Source organism: Pempheris klunzingeri, chromosome 10 (genome assembly GCF_042242105.1).
Source record: "Pempheris klunzingeri isolate RE-2024b chromosome 10, fPemKlu1.hap1, whole genome shotgun sequence".
NCBI classification, from domain to species: Eukaryota; Metazoa; Chordata; class Actinopteri; order Acropomatiformes; family Pempheridae; genus Pempheris; species Pempheris klunzingeri.
This window is the reverse complement of record NC_092021.1, coordinates 10,577,998-10,603,300: the sequence shown is the minus strand read 5'-3', so window position 1 is coordinate 10,603,300 and position 25,303 is coordinate 10,577,998. Positions and strand designations below refer to the sequence as shown.

The 25,303-nt window shown below is 41.4% G+C and overlaps 1 protein-coding gene across 2 annotated transcripts in view; it reads left to right on the top strand.

Moving 5' to 3' along the window:
* The window catches only part of pard3bb (par-3 family cell polarity regulator beta b), a 194,005-nt gene that overhangs the window by 24,376 nt on the left and 144,326 nt on the right, over positions 1 to 25,303 (top strand). For both annotated transcript variants that reach the window (XM_070837742.1, XM_070837740.1), the window contains exons 4-5: positions 13,875 to 14,028; positions 20,405 to 20,499. In XM_070837742.1, coding sequence (XP_070693843.1) covers positions 13,875 to 14,028; positions 20,405 to 20,499 — 249 coding nt within the window. The remainder of the gene's footprint in view (positions 1 to 13,874; positions 14,029 to 20,404; positions 20,500 to 25,303) is intronic.

Here is a 25,303-nt window from a genome sequence, read left to right as displayed (position 1 = left end):
TAATGCATGAAAAGAGGAGAAATGTGAGCGTGCAAGAGAGAAAGGGGTTAATGGCAAGAGTGGGAAAAAAAAAAGAAAGAAAGACAGGGAGGCTGGTAATTAAACAATTGCGGAAGAGACAGTGAAATAAAGACAAATGTGGGGTTAATGGCGAGAGTGTAGAGATGGGCACGAGGTGACAGCATGAGGCAGCCAACCAGCAGGACATGCAAGATTGATTTAAGTGATAGAGAAGGGGTTAACAGAGTGATTGAAATGAAACAAAGAGAGAGGCACAGAGGGTGAAAGCGAAAGAGTTGATTATGAATATAATGAATGATGACGCCCGTCATCTTCATGGACCTCGGCTCTTAATTAAGAAAACACAGCTGCACCTGGGGCCCACATAGAATAGATGGATACACAGTACTGCATGAAATTATGTGTGTTACTAATTGTTATTGTTATGAAGCCAACCTCCTCATGGATTCATTGTGCTGATGGATTATCTAAATGAAGTACCTGAATGGGGGGTTTGTTGGGGATAGACTACCGTAATGACCAGATGACTGAGAATTGGTCCAGCTCATGCCTGTGTGCTGGTCAGACAGTGTGGACAGACACACAGGAAAATCGGCTGTTAAGGACAGAATAATGAAAGAAAAACAGTTTTCTCTTTTTCTTTGTTCTTTTCTTAACTTTGGTGTGCTACAAACTTGTGGGCCTTAATCACGTTTTCAGGGATTAAGAAAAGAAGTTTGTGTTTGGACTGATGTTGTGGCATTTCCGATACTGAATTACACTTTTTAGAAGGTTTTGAGGATATCTTTTGGGCCCCAGATCATGAGGCCAAGGCGGCACATCAAGCTCGGACATAACTTTCAGTCTGTTTATGCACAATTTCACGTGCACGTACTCAACAGCACTGGTAAAAAAATTGTCTGTTTATACATTAACAAGTAAATATAGTTGTTCATGTAAAACGTTTGAGTTCTGTTGGTTGGTTTTAACTTTAACATATTTAATAAATAAAAGATGTTTGACATAATCCAAGATTGAAAATGAATTTCTTTTCACCCCCAGTCATCGAAAATCACAAAGAGCCGTAGAAGTTTTTTTTAATTCACAATGAATTTCGTGTGGGCATATGACAACAGTCAAATCAGATGAGATTATGACAGCATGCAAATTTGTATGGGTGAAAAACTGCTACTCAATCCCGGACATGGACGCTCTGAAGACCTGCCAGTCTCATTCTGTAGTTCATTATGGTTACTCTAAGACAGCATAATTTGCCGCTTGATCTCATGACTTAAAAGACTTGAGTTAGGGTGGATTGTCCCTTTAAGTACGCATCATTTACTGTCAAGATGGATTTGATTCATGGTCTTGTGAATAGGAGATATGATCTTTTAGGATGACTAATGTAATCACTGTGTTGGCTTTGAGCTTTACTCTTCACCTCAATCATAGAGATGTTAGAAGGACCACCCCTCATGTCAAGCTTGTAGAAAGAAAAGCAGTCAGTGGTGTGTGTGTGTGTGTGTGTGTGCTCCCTGTAGGTACTGTGTGAGAGATTTATTGTGTGTATACGTGTGTTTTCATCTCTCTCTCTCTCTCTCTCACACACACTCTCACTCACAGACACACACACACACACACACAAAGCTACCAGCAGTTAGCAGAAAGATTTACATACATTGACAGAGTAATGCGCTGGGCGGTGAGAGCTTTATAAAGACTGAACCTGTCCCTGAATGTGTGAGTGATGATAACAGGCTCATTTAATTGCCTAACCCCTTGGACCTGGACTACACACACACACACACACACACACACACACACACACACACACACACACACACACACACACACACACGCGCAGATCATCACTTCCCTGAGTAGGCGTCACACAATTTCTGTCATTCACCTTGAGGAGGGTATGACTGTATGATGACAGAATGGAGTAAAAAAAAAAAAAAAAAAAGAAGCAAGAATCACTGTGAATGAGAGGGAAATGGAGCCAAATGTAACAGATAACAGATTTTGAACCAAAGAATGAAGATACGGGACATCTTAATTCAGTCCCTTTTCACTGGGTGTCTGCATACATGTTAGGACTCGGGCTTATAAGTAGGTTAGTTCACCTAAAAGAATATTTTGAAAGCAAATAAAATTGTGGTTTTATAGCATAAATTACAATTGCAGGACTCGGAGATTTAATTTTGGCTCATGTACAGTGCTCCTCAGTATTTACAAAAACCCTCTTGACAGCAAACTGATATAGTAACAATCTCTTCTGGCATAACAAGCATGGAGGAGAGTTACCATTTGTATGCGAGTTTTTTTTGGTTTGTGTTAATATGGATTTTTCATATGGATGTTAGCATATTATGCTTGTGCATGCATGCACTCGTGTACCATGAACCCCTATTAATTAGGCCCCTCTTTCCTTCTCTCTGTCCCCTCCTCTCAGACACACGCACATCCACACACACACACACTCACATGCATTTTACAATGGGAGCATCTGCAGACACTAATGAAGAGACTGAGTGAAGTTGCACAGCTCCACGTCAGAAAGAGATCCTTCCAATCTGGAAGATAATTTAGGTCAAACTTTAGGTCGTAACACTGCTGCCAACAGTCTACGATTCTCACTGTGGAACACTTCATCAAGTAATTTACCTCTCTGCACAAATTATTTTGATGCCAAGACTGTCATATTTAGCCTTGGCATATAAACATTTGTTTGAGATATAAACCCCATGAACATTCAAAGGTGGAAAATACAAAAAGTCAACCAGACATGACAGTAGAGTTGTACTTGGAGTTAAACACCACTATAAAACATGAATATTGAAACCTCTTAGATAATTGCATATTTCACTGATATGTCAACTCTAAATCCTACCATATGAGATGATTATTTTTTTAATGCTGTTGCATAATTAATAAAATGAAAGTAGTTTTGTGTTAAAGAGCTGTTGTGATATGGCGACATGACAAGTTTAATCAACCAATGTCGTAGTAAACAGTGACATTAGATGAAGACAGAGTACGAAAACAATACTGTTCCTCAAATCAGTCTGATCATGCACAGAAACGTAACACTATGAACTCCAGTAAACCCAATAGACTTTGTGATGCAGTGCCCTTTTGATGAATAATATGGACTATATAATGCTCTGTATAGGTTTATAAGAGCCTCTGTGTCCTGTTGAGAAGACGGGGACTGAACCAAGAATAACCCATTTGAAGGATTAAATCATCTCTTTCAATTTTTCAACCGACAGAAATTGTTGATTTGAAACGGTGAAAGTTATTCCGTCTTGGGTCCAAATTGTTAATGGTGTTGAAAGTATTTTCTTCCTTGAGCTGCTTTAAAGTGACATGGTGAGATTGATTGTTCTCCTTCAGCTCTGAAGAAGATAAGCTGTCTGGGGGTCAGGAGACAACCTTTAAACAATTAACCCCATAATCCCCGAAGTGGTTACAGATTACAGACATGTGAATGGCTAAAGCAGCGATCCTCCGCTCCACAGAGCAGGACAGTGACTCTCCGCCAAAGATCTTTAAAGTTTTTAAAACTCTTCAGGTACAAGACAATAAAGGAATTAGTCTCTTATTACTCTCCAGTGCACCAGTAGTAAGTGTGATTCAATCTGTTCTCTTAATTCTTGTGTGTCTCTGTGTGTATTTGCATGTGTGTACTTCCAGGTTTAAGACTGTCAGCTGACAGTTATTACTGCTTAGCGTTTTGACATGTTAATCCTCACCTAATCACCATCAACACAATTTGCGTGTATGTCAGTGTGTGTGAGCGTGAAACTGTTTGCATGTATGTGACAGAGAACACGGTGTGTATGGGTGTGTGTGTAGCCTAATCAGTCACATCTGACAGACAGCAAATCCTACTTCAAAAGCCACTCAGACACCCATTGTTATGTTGAGAGCCAATTGAATGAGATAAGACGTTGGAAAGAAAGGAGAGGCGGAAGGAAAGCAAGGCTGGATGAATGAGCTATCAGGGGATGTGAGAGCTGCAGACTAAACCTTGATGTTGGTTTGAACATTGACAACTTCTAAAGGTTCTATGCATCTCTAAGATGCATGTGCAAAGCAAGGTCCATTAAAATGCTTGTCTGGGTTGGATAGTGCACCCAGAGTGCCAATGGTTTTTGGAACGCCATTTTTATCAATCACACATAGGTGCAACTTTCAAGTGTCTGCTTATTTTTGGCCATATAGTGTGTTTTTACCTGATTCAAGATGCAGCTTGGATCAAAACATTGTCTGTCCTAATGGTTGAATACAGTTGTGGATTAGAGTCGGTGCAGGAAATTGCTCTTGGTATCTGCTGAAAACAATCACACAAACATACAAAGGACTGATGAGTCGACTAGCTGATTGTGGAAAAGTCACAGCAAAATCATTTATCGTTCAAATCCCTTCTAAAATGGGAGCATTTGGTTGCCTCTGTTTGTCATGTAATTGCAATTTTGTATTTGTAATTTTTTGTATAATTGCAAACTTCTATCTTTAAAGTTGGTTGGACAAAGCAGTGGATTTGAAAAGTCACTTTGAGCGTTGGGAAACAATTCTTTTTAATATTCTAAATGACAAAGTAGTTCCTAGTTTTGACTCATGGGACATTTTGTTTGTTAATTTCTCTGTACTTTTCTAGAAATGTGCAGATGATGTTTATGATGTGGCATGTGACTAAGTCTCTGGTTTCAGTTGTTTTCTGATTCTGCTATTTTTTTATGGAACGGTTTTAAAGACATCTTGATTAATCCTTTTGGTCATTTTTATGGCTTTAATTTGTGATTACGTTGAATTTCAATGTGTTATACTAAAAGGTGTTAAGTAGTTGGTATTCAATATAATGCTTAAAAAGAGTCATCTATTATAGAGTCGATCCTAAGGATTTCCATTGGAGCCAATGTGGACAAATGCCTATGTGTGTTTTTAGTGCTGTCCTGTACGGCATCTGGTCTCTACAGCGTAAACATTTTTCTTACTCTGAGTTCTGACACCAGCACAAAACGTTGCAAGGCGCAGCCTCTTGTTTCTATCCATCAGTGACTGTTAAAATTAAAGTGTTTTCAGCGACTGGTCGTATCAGCTCTCCCTAATTAACCTTAATTCAGAAAGTACCTTGATAATGAGGCAAAATTTAATTTGTCTGTAGTCGGGCTTGTGTGCTTTCAGCTAGCTGGTGTCTGCACTCAGCTAAAGATCATTTGTTAGGGAGGAACCTCTAGTCTGTAACAACACTGTGCCATGGTATGTGTTTTTGCAGTTGCCACCATGCCAACAGAGTGAAAACTGTACGTCCTCTCTAGTAAAACACAAGATGACTGCGTCATGTCAGTATCAGGAGTCACATTCTTCCTGTTAAAGTTTCATTCATGTCGGATTAATAATTTGAGATCAGACTTAGTAGTTTTGAACCGGGACATTCAGTATTTGGATGAAGCAGCTGATATGTCAGACACGTATTTAATGAATATGTAGGTCTTAGAGTCTTAGAGTAAGTTTGTATGCATTGAATTGTACTTTGTATCTGCAGAAATGTAATGGCAGGGGATGAGGGCCAAAAGACTTGATTGGGACGTGATGAGGAAATGATTCCAAATCCCATTTTCTGAATAACATATCCACATTGAAAAAAATTAAACACATTTGTTCCCTTTTGCCCAGTGGGTGGAGTCTGTGCAGTTAAGTGCTGTCATTTAGACTGCGACTGGTGGATCATTGAAAATATGGCCTCCACAGAATGTGTCCATCTGTGCCACTGTGTGTCTCCATAATGCTGTTCCATATGGCCAAGTGGGGTCTGGTCTACGCACAGCCTCAGGGAGGCGGTGGTAGATGTCTACCACCACACACACACACACACACACACACACACACACACACACACACACACACACACACACACACACACACACACACACACAATAGTGCCCAGAGATATTCTTTCTAATGCGCGAGCACACATTCATACATTGCATGTATGAACACAGTGACACAAACGCACAAACATTCACACACACACACACACACACACACACACACACACACGCATACAAATATGGATGCAGGCAAGTACACACACTATCTGCATGACTGAGGAAACAGACGTTGTCATTATATTTTGGCGGGGTGACAGACACTGAAGTTCTATCTGTCTAAAGTTCACAAAGTCACTGAACAGATGCTGGTGCTATTTGAGGATGTGCTACTTTGGGCATTTGAAATCATTTCTGCTTTCTTGATCTCTCACTAATATGTCTATAACATATTTTGCTTTGATCTCTGCTGTGTGTGTGTGTGTGTAACTGTCTGTACTGTGTATCTGAGACTTGGGCTAAGGATTATCTTAATTTGGAGAGTTTATTAAGCTTTTTACAATCTGTGATTACCAAGTCACCAGTCGAACATTGGCCACATATTCTGTTTTTTTTGTCTTCCTTGTTTGCTGTTCAGTTTGTGATCACTGAGCCTGTGCTTCTACTTCAGGATCTGTCATGAAAGAGATGTTCTCCAACTCATAATCTCTGGTCAGGCCAGATAACATCTTGATCTGCTTTGACTTTTAGTCTCTTGTTTCCAATATTAAATAGGCTTTGTTACATTGTTTTATAATTTGGTTAACTGTGATCGTTGTGTTGTGAGACTGGTCAGAGTTTATCTGAGGAGGGGCAGCCAGGGACTCTTCTCTCTCTCTTTCTGTGTGTGTGTCTTTATGTCTGTTTCACATTCTTCACAGTATTTCTGTCCCCCATTAATCTTTTTCTTCCTGTCTGTCTTGTCTGGATTTCTCATGCTCTACTGAGAGGTAAGGTGACGGGAGATCAATAGGGGGCTCGAACACACACACACACACACGCACACACACACACCTACACACACATACACAAACCTACACAAACACTTTAAACTGCTGAGTAGATGAATTTCATTCATCCATATTCTCCATACGGAGACAACACCATCCTGATTATTGATTACCGCGGTGATGGATCGATTGCAGCAGAGGTCATAGTTAAAGATTTGTGTGTGTGCGTGTGTGTGTGTGGATATATTTGTCCCTATGCTTTTGTGCAGTGTATTCCGTATAGCCGCTTTCACATATGGACGGAGAATCAGGTCTGGACATTGTCCGGAGTTGCCCTTTCACACATGTAGTTCTCAACAGCCTAGTAGTCTGTCCTACTATAAATACGCCTGTTTGGCTTAGGCAAGGTGTGGCGCCTGGATACAGCACGTAGGAGGACTCATTTGGACTGATGATTGTTTTTGTGTTTATCAATACTACATGTATTTGGATGTATCCACAATATCAACGGAAAGAATGGAGAAATGAGTACAAAGCACCGAGCAGACTTTGTTCTAGGGAGCTTGCAGAGTAAAGTCCGGTTACGGTCAGACCCAACTGATTCGGACAATTGCGTTCACACATACAGCTCCTCCTGGTAATGCCTGGATAAGTTTAGGGTTGCATAGCATGTGTGAAAGCTTTTACAGCGCACACGGGTGTTTTCCAATCAAAATGTCTCTTTAGAGATTAAAAGAGAACAGGAGAGAAAGAGAGACGGAGAGCGTGAAGACGCAAAGAAATAAAATAGTGAGATTAAGAGTGCGGGTGTATCACATTCATGTGTCAATCGATAAGCTCTTTGTGGCTTTGTGGGTGTATCCAATAGTGCAAAGTGCTGGAACATGATGATTTACATCAGTTGAGTTGTGAAGAACCACTACAACTCAGGGACAGGAAGAACAGGAGTAAGAGAGAAGAAGAAGGAAGTGTAAATGAGAGGAAGCAGAATAATGAAGAAAGGAGCCGACCGGAGAAGAGGAAAGACGCGAAGCAAAAGAGGGGAGGCAAACTGAAGCCAGAGGGGAAAACGGGGCTAAGCAGGAATATTTGCTGATGAAAGATGAAAAGGCCAACGTGTACATAGCCTAAGCACAGAAGAGCTGACCCGCCTCAGGGTTCATTCAAATTCTCTTTGTGATCTGCACAATTATTTTTGTGGGCATCACACCGAAATGTGCAAGGCTTTTTAAAAATTACTTCTCACGCTAGCTGTACAAGAGCCGGCCCAAGTGACCTTTTCCTGCCAGCCCTGCACTGACTTTTATGCCTGCATCACAAAGAGCTGCATCAAAATTATGTCACGAGACATAAAAATGCCTTTTTTTTTCTCTCTCTTTGGCATTACATCAAAAGGGCAGAGAGGGGAATGACGACATGCTGAAAGAAAGTGACTCACTGGGCTTGTGGAGTGGAGCACCAAAAACACCTTTAATGTTCCCAGGATGGAATTTAAAGCATGCTGCTTATACCAGAAGGCACAGAGCCCTTGCTTTCTTCTTACAGCGTTTCTTCTTTTCAGCTAAGAGACGCAGACAGGTATGCAGACAGACAATAGAGTAAACACGCTGTCTCCCTCTCAGTTCTCTCAGTTCTTTTGTTTAGATAGGAAATACATGCATGACACAGCAACAGATACCAAGGGTCAGGGGTGGGGGTGGTCGGCCGGTGGCATCAAGGTGCACTTCAGATGCAGCTTCTGTTGTGTAGAGCTAGGTGGTGCTGTCAGTCCACTGTCATAATGTGTGTATGTGTGTGTGTGTGTGTGTGTGTGTGTGTGTGTGCATGTGCATGTGTGTGTGTGCCACAGAGTGATCAAACCTGGTCTCTCTCTCATGAGGAACAGTAGCGTCAGAGTGAGAGCTTTGTGATCTTGAACGAGGCAGATACATTTATTATCCCCACTTTCTTGTTGTATTCAGATCATTGGTGTTCATTAATAACATTCAGTTTTAATGAAAAAGCAACACGAAAGGCTGAAGTAGCACAGTTGGCAGTAAATTAGCATATTTGCAGGGAGAGAAATGGAAAGATTTTTATTTTAGAACACCCTTAGTCCTCTAATATATCACACGCAGAGCCAGCTGTAACCAGCCTGTGAAATAATCTGTGTTAGCGTGTCCTGAATTTACACGGACCTGCACACACACATTTCACTCATGATGGACAGACGCCATTGTGTGTGTGGCCTCCTCCCTCTTTCAATTTGATGTTAAGGCTATAGTGATGGAGCGGTCAGTGCTGAGGATATCGCTGACTGCATGAGATGCCTAAGTACACACACACACACACACACACACACATACACACACATACACACTTAAACATCATAGATTTTTTATGGTAAGTGTGGTCATGAGTGGAGATTAAAGCTCAGTGATGTACAGATAGTTCAAACATGTTTAAAGATTGCTTTCTGTGTGTGTGTGTGTGTGTGTGTGTGTTTGTGTGTATATGTGTGCAGTGTCCATGTATACGCTCATGCATTTGGCTGATTGTAGCATTTTATTGATCCACTAAAAACTAATCAATCAGACCGTAATCGACCCGATTATAAAGGGTATGATGTGCGAAAATATGGCTGTGTGTGTGTGTGTACACTGATGCTGTGTCTTGCACTTATCCTGAAATCCCTATTAATCTACCTATCTCAATTTCATGTGCTTTTAATTTTAATAAAAGGAAAGGAACCAACTCTGCACTTCTCTATCCGCCCTCTCTCTCTCTCACACACACACACACACACACACACAGATGCAAAAACTTTCAGAGATGCTGAGGATCATCGAATATCAATCTTGCAGCGTCCACGCACACTCGGTCCATGCAGCCCCACAGGTGTTTTCACTTATGTTGCCTAGTTAGACCTTTAGCAGACAGACTGCGTGTAGAGTCTGTTAATTTTGCAGCATATGTTAGGGTGGGTTAAACTAGTCCATTATTGTTTATCTTTTCATTTTATTTTACCTATTTTTTCGCCTTTATCATTGATTTTGGTCCATAGAGTTCGGTGACCTCATTCCCAGCAGAGCCCCAACCAACTGCAACCTGACTGGAGGTCTAATCAGCCTGAATGACTGAGAACACCTGTAGGTGTGTGCTGTAGGAGTGAGCTGACTGGATATCAGATTGACTGTTGACAGTTGAAGAGACAATCCCTGATTGTTTTTTTTTCCCCTGCAGATGTTAAATCAGTAAATTGTTATAGAAAATAAAATGTGAAAGCTTCTCCCCACTGAGCAGTTACAGGAGGTGTTTCTGGAGAAGTGTCTGCGTGCGGTTATGATGATCACCTTCAATCAGCACAAGTGTCTGTGTGTGTGTGTTTCTATGGGAACCAAAAATTTAACGGAACCAAAGGATGACCGACTATGTACGACTGTCACCTATTTGTAGGAGCTCTGTGCTGCAATGAGTAGCCCGTTGGACTACTAGCCTGTCAGATCAGACCCATGATTGATCCCAGCTCTCGGGTCGATAAATATAGAAAGTGGAGAAGAGATGGAGAGAGAGCTTAGAAGTAACCTTAAGGAAAAAAGATTCTACAGGCTTTAGTGTTAAACCTACAAATCCCAAACTTGCCTCACTTGGGACCCAGTGGTCTCAGTGGTGGTGTCACTGCTACAAATAGAGACATTTGACTCAACTATAGTGATCAGCTACACATAAGGAAGAAAAAATATTTGAGATATAAACAGAAACAAAATGGTTTATTAAATGACTAAACCAAAGTTACCAAAAATGAACTAAAACCAAAGGAGTCGGGAGGCCTGGCCAAAAAGAATAATAAGACCCACAACTTCCATCCCTAACCTAAACCACAAACATAATCTAACAAACAAAATGGCAATGGTACATAAGAGTGGTGTGTTTTTGACATGAAAACACAATAAATCAATATATAATTCCAAGGTAAGTAACACATCTTGATAAGTTCATTGGATATTGATGTTGAAGCCCAAGGTTTCCATCTAGACTGTTGAAGTGTCCTTCAGCTTTTTATTAAGGACTGAAACTCAACTGGCATTGTCACGAAACTGACCTCTGACCTCCGTAAGAGTAGGCGAAGTATTAATACTCAAAGAAACACAACACAATTACACAACAACACACTTTAATATGGTTTGTGCCATAGTTAGTCTTTGGTTTGCACCTCCACACCCAAATGAAGACAAAATTAAACCACATTCCTTGCTCAGATGCGTTTTTGAGCTCAAACATTCAAACTTACAGATGGATGAAGGCATTTCTACACGAGCTTGTCAACACCATGATCAAAGTAAAATGTGTTTTGACAGTAAGCTGAAACTGAAAAACAGAGAGAAATTCAGATGCTTATTAGCATCTTTATCTTTGAGTCTGTCGAGGTGGTTGACAGGACAGTTGATGAGAAGGTTAAATGTTACATGATGGAAATGCACACCAATAACAATGATCCATTGTAACAATGGACTTATTACTTAAGGGCTGAAGAACATTTGATGCCTGCTGTACCTGGAAACATCGAAGCACCCGCTTACAATATAGCACTCTTCTTGAGGTCAGAAGAAAGACGTGTGAGAGGAACAGAGACGGAGTCGGCGGCATTTAATGTTTCATTTGGCTGGAAATGGGCGCATTGTCTGAGAATGTTTCTGGGTGGAGTGCTAGCACAGTCATACGTTTCAGGTTTTTTGCTTTTTGCTTTAATTCCGACATCCAAAAGATTTTTAAACTACAGCACGTCTGTCAGTGCCCCTCATTATTATCATCATCATCATCATTATCATTCTCTAAGCTTCTCTCTCTCTCTCGTTCTCAATAGCAGCTTCTCTCTCTTTCTCTCCCTGCTTTCGCTCTGCGCTGTCTCACCTTTCTGTCTCTCTTACCCCTCTCTCCCTCTCACGCTCAGGCTGCTGTGTCATTTTGTTTGGCAGGTCTTTGAGTCCCCTGTCGAAGAGAACAGAGGCAAAGTCCTCCCCCCTCTCATCTGGCTTTTCTTTCTCTCCACCTCTGCTTTTCAAGACACCCAACAAGGCTATGTTAAATCTGTCTACCCATTTTTTTCCCCGTCATTCTTTCAGATGTTTCTTTTTCTAAGAATCTTTCCCACCCCTCTGTGAGTGTGTGTGTTTATGGGTCTTAGTCTACTCTGTGGAGCAGGCAGTTTTAAGAATGTTAGCTATTTTTATTTAACGTGTATTTTTTTTTTTTTTTTTTTAATATCAACTTCACATCTCCACCTCTGTATTCCCCTTCTACTTGACATCTTAGTTGCTCTCCCTGCAGATAGGTACTGGACTGTAGTTGTAAAAGGGAAGGCGGTTAACCGGAAGAGAAAAATAAAAAGCCAGATGAGGTTTGCTTTAAGAGGGAAGATGGAACTAGACAGTGAGAAAGATGTGTGTACGACGGAAGAGGGGAGTGTGCTACAGCATGAATGCACATATATAGTATGTATATCTGCACACACACATACACACTTGTAAGAAAGTGGAAAAAAATCTAGCAGAGTCATGGAGGAATGCCAAGATGAATTCTGCTGTATATACAAGTAATATTCGTCATGCACAGCTACAAATCAGATGAAATGCCTCTGATGTTTACATCTAGCTATTAAAGTCTGAGGTTCAAATATGATAAAAGGTTTACATGAGTAAGTATTTTGCTCAACTCAATGTTTCAGTGTCACCGTGGAGCTTTTATATTTACATTTATTTATTTGCCCAAAGCGACGTACAAATGAGCCATAGTAGATCGATAATAAGTGCCTCATCGGGTACACCTGAAACAAGTCGGGGAGAGAGAACAGAGCGACAGAGATGCTGCCGCTGGACTTCTCTATAATCCACCTGCATTACAAGCTTTTACCCTAAAGTGTTGGCATCACTTTGTGTTTTAGAATTACATTTTCATGATATTGGCTTTTTTGCTCTCCTATGCAGAAAAGCCAGCAGGTCACAGTGCAGTGACTCAAATCTGTGTGTGCACTGGTGTGCACACTTTCATATGGTCTGTGCCTGTTCGCAGCATGCATGTCTGTATGAGTGAGAGAGCACGTTGCACACTTGTGGGTTCCAGTGTAGCAGGAAGCCTCTGGCTTTACTGGCAAAGTCCCCTTTCTTTACTCTTGACCACTATAGACACGAAACACACGTACATACAGATTCTCACACACACACAGGTCTATTCAGCTTTTATGTGGAGGCCCCTAGAACACTGTGTTGACAAGCTCTGTGCTATGTTAGGCTAAACGCAGACTCAGTGCAATACTCAATAGACAGGGATTCCACTATATAACACAGTTAGAGCTAGCAGGGTGTCGCACACACGCAAAGGGGAGACACGAATGGAGGCAGTTGTCAAGCAGTAGACACACACTCTGTCACAGGAATGCTGGGCTCCTTGGACGTCCTCTATAGCGTCCTCATCCACAAGGTAACTCAGATATTGAGTACGTGTGCTGAAAAAGCAACACATGATTGTCAAAACACAATGTTGTGCCTGCTTTATTTTTTTTTCATTTAAATGTTACTTGTGGAGTGTCTTTGTCTTCATCCTTTAAAGCCAAAAATGTTTTCCCTGGGAATTGTTTATCCCAGGATTGTCCTTTGACTCCTGTCTGTCTGTCTGTCTGTCTGTCTGTGCAAAATGTGGCTGAAGTTTCAACATTTTTAGTAGGTTAGACATGTCCTCCTGTGGTTGCACTGCCAAGGGTCCATCTGAATCAGATGGCTTCAGGAAGCACGTCTTCCTTGACTTTGTATGCATTCATGTTACCTCTAAATTGTGCTTTGCATTGTAGTGCATAATGCAAGTGAATGGCAGCGAATGGAGCAAATCAGAGGGGCTTTTCTTGCAGTGCAAGTGGAGAGTGAGCGGGGGGGGGGCGGCAAATGGAAAGCCTGAAGTGACTGTGAATGGAGTTGTAAAATAATCTTGGACAGGATTTGTGCTGCTCCACTGTGATCAAATACTGAGGTCATAATGGATGAAAAGAATAGAAGAAATATCTCTTTTTCTTTTTTAGCTGATGGCGGTGTATGAGGAGCAGGAAGCCCAGCAGAGGGGTGTGGCCAACTCGAGCCTAGCCCCCAGCCCTGACCTCTACCAATCGGAGCTCTCTGTCTTCCAGCCAATCACAGGAGGAGAGATTGAAGTCAATTCCTCAGCCCTCAAGTCCAGTGAGTAACTTTTCATGTATTTATGTTGAAAGTGCCCTGCTCCAACCTTGGCATGCGACACTTTCCCTACTTCCCTCACCTCCCTCACCTTTGCTTTACATTAAGTATCATATAAAACGTATTCATCCCAGCCACAGTGCTCAGCGTCATAATGTAGTAGCTCTCTGCTCTGTAGAGAAAGGGCAATGACCTTAACATCAGTTAAGCTCTGGCATTTGTCATCTCATTACAAGATGTTTTCCAAATTTGACTTGTTAAGTGTTGTGCCAGTACATTTTCACTCTGGCAACCAAAGCCACTCAGTCTGATCCTGCTGGCTCTCAGTGACCAAATACTGAGTCAAAGAAGAGGTCAGAACTCCAGCACTTCTATAAAGAACAGTTAAGTTCCTCATATCACAAGTCTTGCTGTAGTTTTGACCTTTTCTCCACTACATGCACCTTGGAAGTAGGAAAAAAACACTACTCTGCTTTTGGAACTGTGTAAATCCAAGGCCCATGGTCACGGCTGGACAGACCTACAACCAGTCAGAACAGTGATGCATTTGATCTTACCGAATCCTGTTGGAAGTATGGCAAACACATCCCTTTTATGAGCGAAAGCTTAAGGTGCAGTTGCTTATTTTTCAGTTTGTTTAATGTCCTTGACACTCTAACGTCGGGCCATTGGTAGACATCTGTGTCCCCAGTTTTTGCGTTTGATAATGCCAGTTCCATTTGCAAATTATTTTTCAGAAGAATTACTATTAAAAATAGCTATATTATGAAATCGCCTGTGAGCGACAGTGGTGTTAAATGGTAAGCAAACGCTCACAGTTTTTATATCCGCAGGTCGAGATTTTCCTGTTTCCCTTTTTAGATGAAAGTTATTTTCTCTCATGTAGGGGCAGAATGTACAAGCTAGTTGGACGTTGGCCGTAGTCTTTGAGGTGTGTTCACCAGCTATTGCAATGTGAAGCAACAGTCGGCCTTTATCGTCGCTCGTTCTCGTCCTCAATCAGTCACCATATCAAACTGGCTCCATACTAGATAAACGGTTGTGATTTGCCTGAAATCTGTCTGAACTGTAGGTGGACCAGATGCATCTGCCAGAGCAAATAAAACAGGAGCTCATAGATTCATCTGGTGCCCAGGCTAACATGATCTAAATGCTGTTTCAAATGAGTCCTCTGACCTCACAAAGAAAAGAGGGTCCTTTTGGGGAACTCCTGAGTTTTCTTTTTATGTGTAACCTGTAGGTCAGTGCATAAAGGGTTAGGGTTAGTTGAATCAGGCTGAAATCAGATGCGAAGGTTGACTAGGCCAAGTTTGTGAAGGATAGAAGTAAAATCCCATAACACAATTTTGGAGGGACCTTTTTGGCTAAATTGAATGATGTAGTTATTAAGTAATAAATAACAAAGTACATGTTTGTTGCATGCTGGCCTACTGGTCACAGTATTTTGTTTTAGTTTTACAGTCGAGCCAGATATGTTTTGTAGACAACAACAATGATGTTAACTTTGAATTACAGTTCCGATAAAGGTCAGGATGTGATGGGCATTTTCTGCAGGACAGTGATGAAAACAAGACGAGGACAGCTGAAATGTTGGCAGCACTGTCAGAATGAGACGGGGCCGAAAGAGAATTCGATGAGGAGAGGCAGATGAAAGAGAGGACAGGAAGTGTATGTGTAATGTCAGGCTGCAGAACGAACTCTGATGACTGCGTCTGCTTACTGTTACCTGGACTAGACCTATCTGAATGACCTCTCTTTCTCACTCTACTTCTCTTTCCTGCTCCCTCTTTCTCTCCCTTGCTTCATCTCGCTCTGTTTTATTTCAACTCAAGTGCCCGTACAGTAGAGGTAGTGTAGACGTGAGTGCAAGAGCCATCACAGAAACTTGTCCGAATTGCATTTTGCCTCAACATAACAAACCGTGTGGGTGATGGATTGTGTGTACCTACAGTTCACCCACATCTATGCATTGCCGCCTGCTGTCAGCTAATCACAGTCTCCACTTCCTTTATTTATGAATTGTAGGCTCCGTATCTGCTTTGTTGCACAGTCCGGATCATCCATCCAGTTGAACACTTGACATTTAAACGCAATCTGTCACGGTTGTTTTCAAAATGTCATTAATATGTCAAATGAAGTGTGATAATGCTCATCCATCTATTGTAAGTTGCATCCTATCAGCGACTCTCATTATTCTCCATTCTTGTTTTTGATGATAGTATTGAAATTTCTCCGTCATCTTGAAGGATGTTAAGCAGTTTCTGGAGTTTGAGGACTTCCACGCTGAACCAAAAATAATAAGCACAATTTTGTACAGTAGATTATTGCAGTAATGTTCTTTCCCCCCTGCATTAGAACTATTTCACGTGCTGTTTGTACTACAGCAAACCAGGTATCTTGTGTCTGTACTACAAGTTTTACCTCTAACAGTAATAACAGATTTGACATTTCAGCTTGTATGACCTTCCTGAGTCGTGAAGGGGCCTTAGCTGTATGATCCAGACACTGTTAAGACAGGAAGTTTAGTCTGTTTCAGTATGGTCGCCTGTCAGCAGAGATTATTCGTAATGTGTGACTGTCACGGTAGATTAGAGGTGGCGGAGCTCTGGAGACTATCACTGTCAGTGTGAGAAGGTTAGACTTTCTCTCTGCCTCTCTGCGTCTTTTCCCCCCAGATGTCTCTTTCCTATTGTTTCTGCTTCTCTCTGTCTTCTTCTGTCTCTCCAAATCTTATGTCTTTTCTTGTCTTTTTCTGCACCACTTTGCTTTGTGTTACTCACCTCCATTCTTTTTCCATTACTTCTCTCCTTTTTTTTTTTTTTTTGCTTATTTGTATTTCCTTTTCACACAAGACATTTTGACATGTCAGAATTGGAAAAGGGTAGGTGTAAATGATAAAATGAATGATGGCTTAATTCCATTCAGCCGCTTCAGTTTCAGAGTCCTGCTTTGCAGTGATGTCTTACCGGGACACTTGAGTGAATGAGCCGTCATTAATGTTGTTACAAACACCTGTGCTTTTTGTACCTGTTCTACGACAATGCAATTTTTAGAATATATTTTAGTTTGTAGAAGACCTTTACCGTCAGTAACACTATGTGAAAAGCTTGACAACATTTAGGGGAGATGTTATGCTTAGTTTCAGGTTCACAATTGTAATTAGGTGTCCTACTAGAATATGTTTACATGCTGTAATGTTCAAAAATACATTTCATACTGTGCAATCTGCACACTGTTCCTTTCACACTCTTTCAGAACACTGAATTCTAGCTCCTGTCTCTTCAATGCCCCCCCTTCCAAAAAAGCCCAGTCTGCTCTGATTGATCAGCTCCCACAAGCCCGAGCAGGCGCCGCCCACGAAATCCTGCATCAGTTTTGCTGGTGTTTTTGAAGAGGAACCACACAAGCTGAGCCACTCGCTAACACCAAATTCAACAGACAAACCTGCCAAATGAACAGTAAAGCAACATAAAACACAGCAAAACTCACAGCTTCTTAGTCTGAATTTGGGCCGCAGGCAGCCAGTTTTGATCCAGCCAAGCGCTCATACGGTTACCAGCACTTGTTAACACGGCAGTCCTGGGTAATATAATGTTATGCAGACACAGAAAAAGAGAGGGGGTTGGGCTTTCTGATAGTTTAAGGGTGTCTCGACACTCCTGGGACACATTTATATTGAAAAAACATTACGTGCATTTTGAATTTTTCTGATAAAAATACAACCAAAAATCCCGTCTCATATAGTATAGTAGTATTACGGCAGGGAAAAGGAAGGTAGTGGAGATTACAAGGTCATCTAAAACACTGACATTGATCTTTCTAGATAGCCACTGGTATCTGTCTTAATGTGTCATTGGGCATGGACAGCATGTAGGCTACCCTTGTACAGTACAGTGAAACATTTTCACCAGATCACCCCTGGTTCGATATCTTGACTGGCCTGTTTCAGTGGAAGGGTGTTACAGGGAAATGAAATGAAAGTGCATAGAATACTATTTTATTTAAAGGCTTCCGTTGTTCTTAACATATTTTATAGATTTTCTTTTGTGTTCTACTGTCCTCATTTACATTGCACTAGCCCCATTTATACACGTCTTTGTATCACGGCCTTTGTGTCTTTTCTCATGCGAGTCCCTTTATTTCTATCTATTTCTGTCCCCTTCATCTGTTCCTCCTTTTTATGCCTTTTGTCCTCTATCCATTTATCCCTCTTTCAATGCCTTTCGCTGAAGAGATGAATTGATTAGAGTTTGGATGTAATCCATACCCCCAGCCAGTCTTAAGAGCACCAAGGGTCCATTTTGTGACAATCAATATATGACCCTAGAAATTTCATTTGGCATGTGTTCTGAGTAGTCCACTCATTTAGAGCTTCCCTCCACCATCACCACCACCTTTCTCATTTTATTCCCAGTGGAACTATAGAGGCTAACCTGACAACGCCCTTAATGTATAGATGGATTGATGGGCTCTATGAATAGGGATGGTACGTTTGAGGACTGCCGGTGTACCGCACATATCATAATAATGCCTCCAGTAATAACTGTTATTTATTTGCAGAGCTTTCTGCAGTGTTGACTTTTCTCACCATTTCACCATTTCTTCAAGCTCCAGCAGCAGCACAGGCAGCAGTGCGGAGTGCTTCATCCATCAGCTTCTGCTAAATGATGATTTTATGCAGTGGGCTGGTGAGATGTGAAAAGGCAGACACTATCATATGTTACCTACATGCGCACAGAGAGCTGCAAATCAGCCACTTATTGGCCATCAGAACACATGAACACCAGTGTGTTCACTGAAGAGATATTAAAGGAAGGGATCATACATTAACTTCTCACACACTCAGGCTTTCACATCTGCTCCTTACAGACCTAATGAACACATGGAGCGGTGCACACCCACATCTCCCAAAACTGGATTTATGAATGTGTTTTCTGATGACACTGCTGTAGTGTGTAATCAACACATGTGGGCATGCGCATTCATAAATGTCTCACACCGTGCTGGCAGATTAGTTTGGATGAATAAAAGAAGTTGAAACTAAAAAAACCACGAGATGTCATTCAGCATACATAAATGTGTGCAAAAAATATTAGGCTGATTGGTCCCGTAGTTTGAGAGATCAGCTGCGAACAGACGGACGGACGTGTGATCCTGTCCAGGATTATGCCTAGCGGAGATAATGAAACACTCACATGTTAAAGGTTCAAGCTTTCTGTGTCTTTGTCCCTCTACTGACCACCGGTCATAACACTGTATCACCCCCTATTTCTTTCTTATTAACAAGATGTTAGACCTGCATGAGGTTGCATGAGACTCCAATGTGCCAATTAAGGCATCTGTTCAACAAAGCACATTCTGCCGCGTGTCTTCGTTACTATTTAGACACCATTTTTTGAATGTTTGAGTTAACTCTATAGAAAATAACGTTTTTTATACAAAACATGTAAGCCTTATCACATTTGTCTTAGATTAAGTTCTAGGTACTGTAGCTGGGCTCATTGCAATGACAGAGTGGAAATTCATTTTGTCAGCTTAACGACGTAAAAACATTCATCTCTCCTCTCTCTCTCTTGCTCATCATGGTTTGACACTCGTAAAGAAAGGCACACAAACTCCTCTGTGTAGTGTGGCATGACTAGCCTAGGGTCCCTATCTTGTCATCTGAAAGATTATTATTAGACATGAATTTTGCTGAACTGTGACTCCATCAAAATAGCATTAGCAGTTTTGAGGCAGTCACGTGTGTGTGTGTGTGTCTGTGCGTATATGTGTGTGTGTGTGTGTACATGCACATTGTGTATGTGTCAGAGAGACAGGCTGTAGATTCTGGAGCAGTGCAGATGTAGACTTTCTCTATTCTCACAATTTTTGCCTTATTCTCTGCCTGTCTTGGTGTTTTTTTTCCCACGCCATCATATCTCTTGTTCCATTAACAGTCTGATGGGACCTACTCGCTCTGTGTCATATTGAACTGACAGAGAGCCAGGCTCCTCTGGTTTTTAACAGAGGTAACTTGAGGGAAAAATAGCAGAGCTCGAAAAGATAAAGGATTAAAACTGAAAAAAGAAAAAAAAAAAAGTAAGAATTGGGGGTTATTGATATTGTTGTAGGTCAAGTTATTTTTCGGTTGCTAAAACTGTTGTTTATTCGGTGTTTGGTGGTATGTCATCAAATTCCTCCTGCAGATTCCTCCTATAAACAAAGTAATGAGAAATAGTGGTTGATTTACAGGCTGTAGAGCAACAGTAGTTATCCAGTGTCTACAGACTAACTTTATAAACACACAAGTCTGCCTCTGCTTAAACAGAGCTAGCTCAGATAAAGCTACTTGCACATATCAGATGTGTGTGTGTGCGTGTCCCTGTGTTTTCCACAGACACCCCCCTGTTGGTGAGAAGCAGCAGTGACTCAGCCCTCAGCCCGCAGCCAGCGGAGACCGAACCCTCTCTCAGCGAGGACACTGCCATGATGGTAAGACTCTCAGAGGCACTAAAAAGAGACAGTTTGACACACACCACATGCGCGTTGTACCCGCAAAACATGCACACAGAGGAAATCCATCACAGGGAAACGTTCCCCCTGTGTGACTGAGGACAGAAATGCACTGGTGGACACAATGGACACAAACAAACACACATGATGATGAAGTGATGATGGCGTATGTCTTATCCAGTGTATATAGAAACCAGCACTGACTCAAAGAAGCTGTCAGCTTCCCAGAGGGTAAACCTTTACATCGGATATATCATAAACATTTCAATAGTGTCAGCAAGAGAAACGTGTCTCAATAAGTGCTAGCATAAACACCATCTACTGGCCTCAGTTGCTTAGCAGTGCCAAAGGAAAATGTAGCAGTTTATTTTAATACAACCCAGTGTATTGCATTTTCATTAATAGTAATTAACACTTTTTAAGAGGTCTAGAACGCAAACTAATTTGTGTCATGAGATTTCTTTCATCCCATCTTTTGGTCAGCTTTTCCATTGTGTTCGTATAGGTTCATCAGCTTATTGAAGACATTGATTTAATATGATGGATCCTCATGGACACTATGAGCTTTTCTCTATTTCGCTATTGTAATCTAATAAGCAGATCACCACTGAAATGCTAAGCACATTAATACACCCAAGGGGATAAACACTTTGATTTTAATGACCCCGTGGCCTCTCCTCTTATAGGAGTCCAGGGACACCATTGCTGGTAATGCTCAGAGTGTAGCAAATTGGTGATGTGTTGTTTTATATGTAATGCTGTACTACATTAAGATGTGTTTCCAATTGGAAAGACCACGCCAGCAGCAAACACCCGGACTGGATGTGCAGGTTGTCACAATATATTATACAGATTTGCCATTGGGGAGTATGTTTTAGTGAGATAACTGCTCAGAATTATTCCATAGATATCCAATAAGTGGTTGAATTTGTTTATTGAACAACACCAAAGTGGAAATTTGTTTAACTGCTGTCTTTTTTTTTTTTTTTTTTAAATCTACATTGCATACCGACAAAATATAAACACGTAAATACATCAGTTCTATTGCCACCAACCAGTTTGAAATTGAATTCATTTGTAGTTTTTTTTATCAGCAGTGTGTTTCTGTGTGCACTGGGCACATGTGTTTAAGGTTTGGGGATAAGGGGTGCCTGTGGTGTCATCATGCTCTTTCTAATCCAGACATGCTTTGTCACATCAAACTCCACTAACAAAGACGGATGACCCTCTCTGTTTTTCTCTCTCTTTGCACTCTTTTCAGCTTTTCACTCCCTTTCTCAAAAGGGCACATGGCAGGCCAGCACTCCTTTCTTCTTTTTCTCATCTGCATCTTCCTCACACTCCTCCCCTCCTGCTTCCTTACCTCTGCTCATCTGATTTTTTCATCTTTCTTTAAATGGTGTCAAAATTAGCAATGGCCTAAGAATTTGCTGGCTATTGTCTTATAACAAACCCTCCCCTTCTTTAGTTTATTATACCTCCTACTTTTTTCTTCTCTACAAAAATGTACATTTACAATATAAACAGTATAGTGGCTGTGATTGTCCAGCGGGACTTAAAATAACATCCAAAGGGATAAGGGTGATGTTTGAGCACCCAGATGTAGCTATAGTGAAACTACTGATACAGACTCTGGTCATTTTCAAATCGTATTACAATTGCTTTGGCTCGAACTGAATTGCGAATGAGCTGCTCCATCTCTAAAGTTTACTCTCTAATCTCCCTTTACATTTTGTATTATCGTCGTTGCTTGTTCTTTCACATCTGATAGGAGGTAGGAGACAGGTACATTACACAAGTATCATCCGCAAATGTTTTTCTGTCCTCTCTGTGAAAGTAAAAGACTAAATACTCTCCCATCCCCTCCTCTGTTCTCCTCTCCTCCACTCCTCCCCCACCAATTAATTTGTCAGCTTCTGTGAGGCACTGTGATGCTTCTCATTACCTCCACCAAAGAGGTTATGTTTTCAGAGCCTGTTTGTCCATTTGTCAGCAGGATTACAGAGAAAACTGCGGTCACGATTTTCTTAAAAATTTGGCAGAAGGGCATTGCATGGGCCAAGGAAGAACCCGTTAGATCTCGGAGCAAATCAGCATCCAATTCACAAACAAACAATTAATATCAGACTCACAAATGAGCAGCAATAAATAATAATGACCACACTGGAACACGTGGTGCAATTAAACATCCAACAAAACATAACCGCTGCCTTAAACATCACTGGAGGTATTGTATGTAAGAGATGCACTTCTTTTCAAATTGATTCGACCAAAATGGGCCTGTTTAAAGGTTATTGTGGGTTAGCATAACACACGTATAATCACCAATTTTGTCTTACAATACATAAGCTTTAACATATATTCTGCCTTTGTTGTTAATTACACATCCATGCAGATTGTCTTCCATGCAGGCGGGACTATCGGCCTTGGCAGAGCCCTTCTAGTTCTATGCATGTAACACATAAATACACCCCTTTCTACTAATTCAGTCAAACTCATGGTAACAAATATCATGACGATGCATTGTGCCAGCTGCTTAGAGATGCCGTTGGGATTACTTGTTATGACAGTGTTAGAGTTTCATAGTCTCTGTACACAGGTGGACATAGTAAATCCCCCAAGTTCACTTTCAAAGGAACTGATTGGACTCTTGAGTGGTGAGCCCTGTTCCCTGGAGGTTCCCGACTGGACAAACATCCTTTTCTAAACCACGCTCTCTTCCCCCGTGGAACTAACCTGTCACAGGTTCAGGTCTTTTGGGGAATGTGATTGATTCTCAGAGGTGGCCAGTGTCCTTGCTTAACGTTGCTGATGCTAATGTGGTGGTAGTAGTTATTAATGTTGTATTTGAGAAAGGTTTTAGGGGGGCTGCTTTGGGAGGAACACTGTGTTAGTACACTGTGTTATGTTGGGTCTCTTTCCACCTGCAGTCTGTCCTGACTCGTGACCTACAGCTACACCAAACACAGTTCGGCAGAAACGAAATGTGGATGCGCGGCACTAATCTTTTTACTTTTCCTGCTTAAATGAAACCCAAAGCTTAGGAATGTTGATCATGTTGTTCTTAGCCCCCACTCAGCTCCTTACATCTTAGCTCTGTTTTCACTACACGCTATCACTCCTGTGGCTGTCTATATGAAATATTCCTGGGTGTCAATTACACAGTAGGCCTGCCCAGACTGTGGTGTGGCTGCACGATAGCATGCATGTATGTGACCTCAACCCCACCAGCTGTGGACTCAGCCTCTCTTTATTGCAGCCCATGCTAGTTCCTCAGGTTTCCCAACTGTCTCATTTTACACATAACATTACAGCTTTAATCAGAGCAATAATTCTCTTACTTTTATTAGCTGTGGATTTGCCTTGAATTAAAACTATCACATGGTTTTCTGGTTTATATTCTACACCGTGCTAACCCTTTAGGGAGCGGAGGGGATCCAAGAGGGAAGAACCCACACAGTGGAGATGCACAGATCACAGGGTTTAGTCCAGTCTAACAACAGAGGTGTCAGAACTCTCCCTCTGCTATTTTCCCCGCACTTCTTTCTGTCTGCTCGAGGCTCTCGAATGCCTCACATCTTTCCTCTGTCTGTGCTTTTCCGTCTCACACCTGCTGTGCAGCAATAACTACCGCACGAGTGTTGTCGTGGTAAATGACACCGTGACTACCGTATTAAAGGCGCTCTCAGTCTGTTTTTTCCCCCCTCTCCTTATCCTCGTACATCACTGTCACCTTCTTCTTTTTGTCCACCTTCACTGTCCCCTGCTCTTTCCCTCACATGCACACACTCACACTTAATCACGCGCTCGTAGGTCTGTCTCTCCTCAACCAGCCAGGTTCAGATAGAGGTAATGGCTCAGGGTAATTGTTCAAATTGTCACTTGGCCTTTTGGTGAGAGCGATGAGGGGAAGAAAGTACTCTTCTTGCAGTAATTCCCCGTCTTTCTTCTCTCTCTGTATTTTCCCCTACTCTCTGTCCCCTCTCTTTATTTAATTTCAATCCACAAAGATTTACTGGTGCAGCTCTTCTGTTCTAAATGCCAGGCACAAATGAGTACAGTAAGCCACAAAACTCACTCTTTCTCTCTCGTGCTTTCTCTCATGCTTACAACTCACACACACACACACGCACACGCGCACACGCACACGCACACGCACACGCACACACACACGCACACGCTTTTGCAGGTTAATTACAATGTGTTAATCAGGCTGGGAGTATTTATTCTTGCCCAGAATACTACTGGGGCTAATAAGGCTGCACAGCACTTATTTGTCATGCTACACCAAGGTGTGTGTCCACATGTCCATGTGCATGTGTGTGTGTGTTGTGGGGCTGTGATAATAACCACAACACTATAGCCATGTGATGCCTACCGCAGGTTATCACTGCAGATTTTTTTTCTTTTTGTGTTCCTTTTTTTTTTTTGTTTAATGTGAGATTCTTGTTTACCGCGTGAGGTGTACTAATGATGCTTTAAGAAAATTTATATTGTGGGGTTTTTTGTTAACTGTGCAGATGTCTGGCCCTGTCGCGTGGTATTTATCAAAAGACATATTCACTTGAAGATAGATTACTTAAGTTTATCACTTTAAGACACACACACACACACACACACACAAACACAATGTACAGATACACACAAACTCTGCTGCATGCATTACTATTAATTTATCATACTCACTCTGGGAGCGTTTTCAGGGAACACTTAGCCTGATTGGGTTTTCAGTAATTAGTAATATCACTAATAGTTCACCGTTTTTATCCGCTTTTAGCAATTA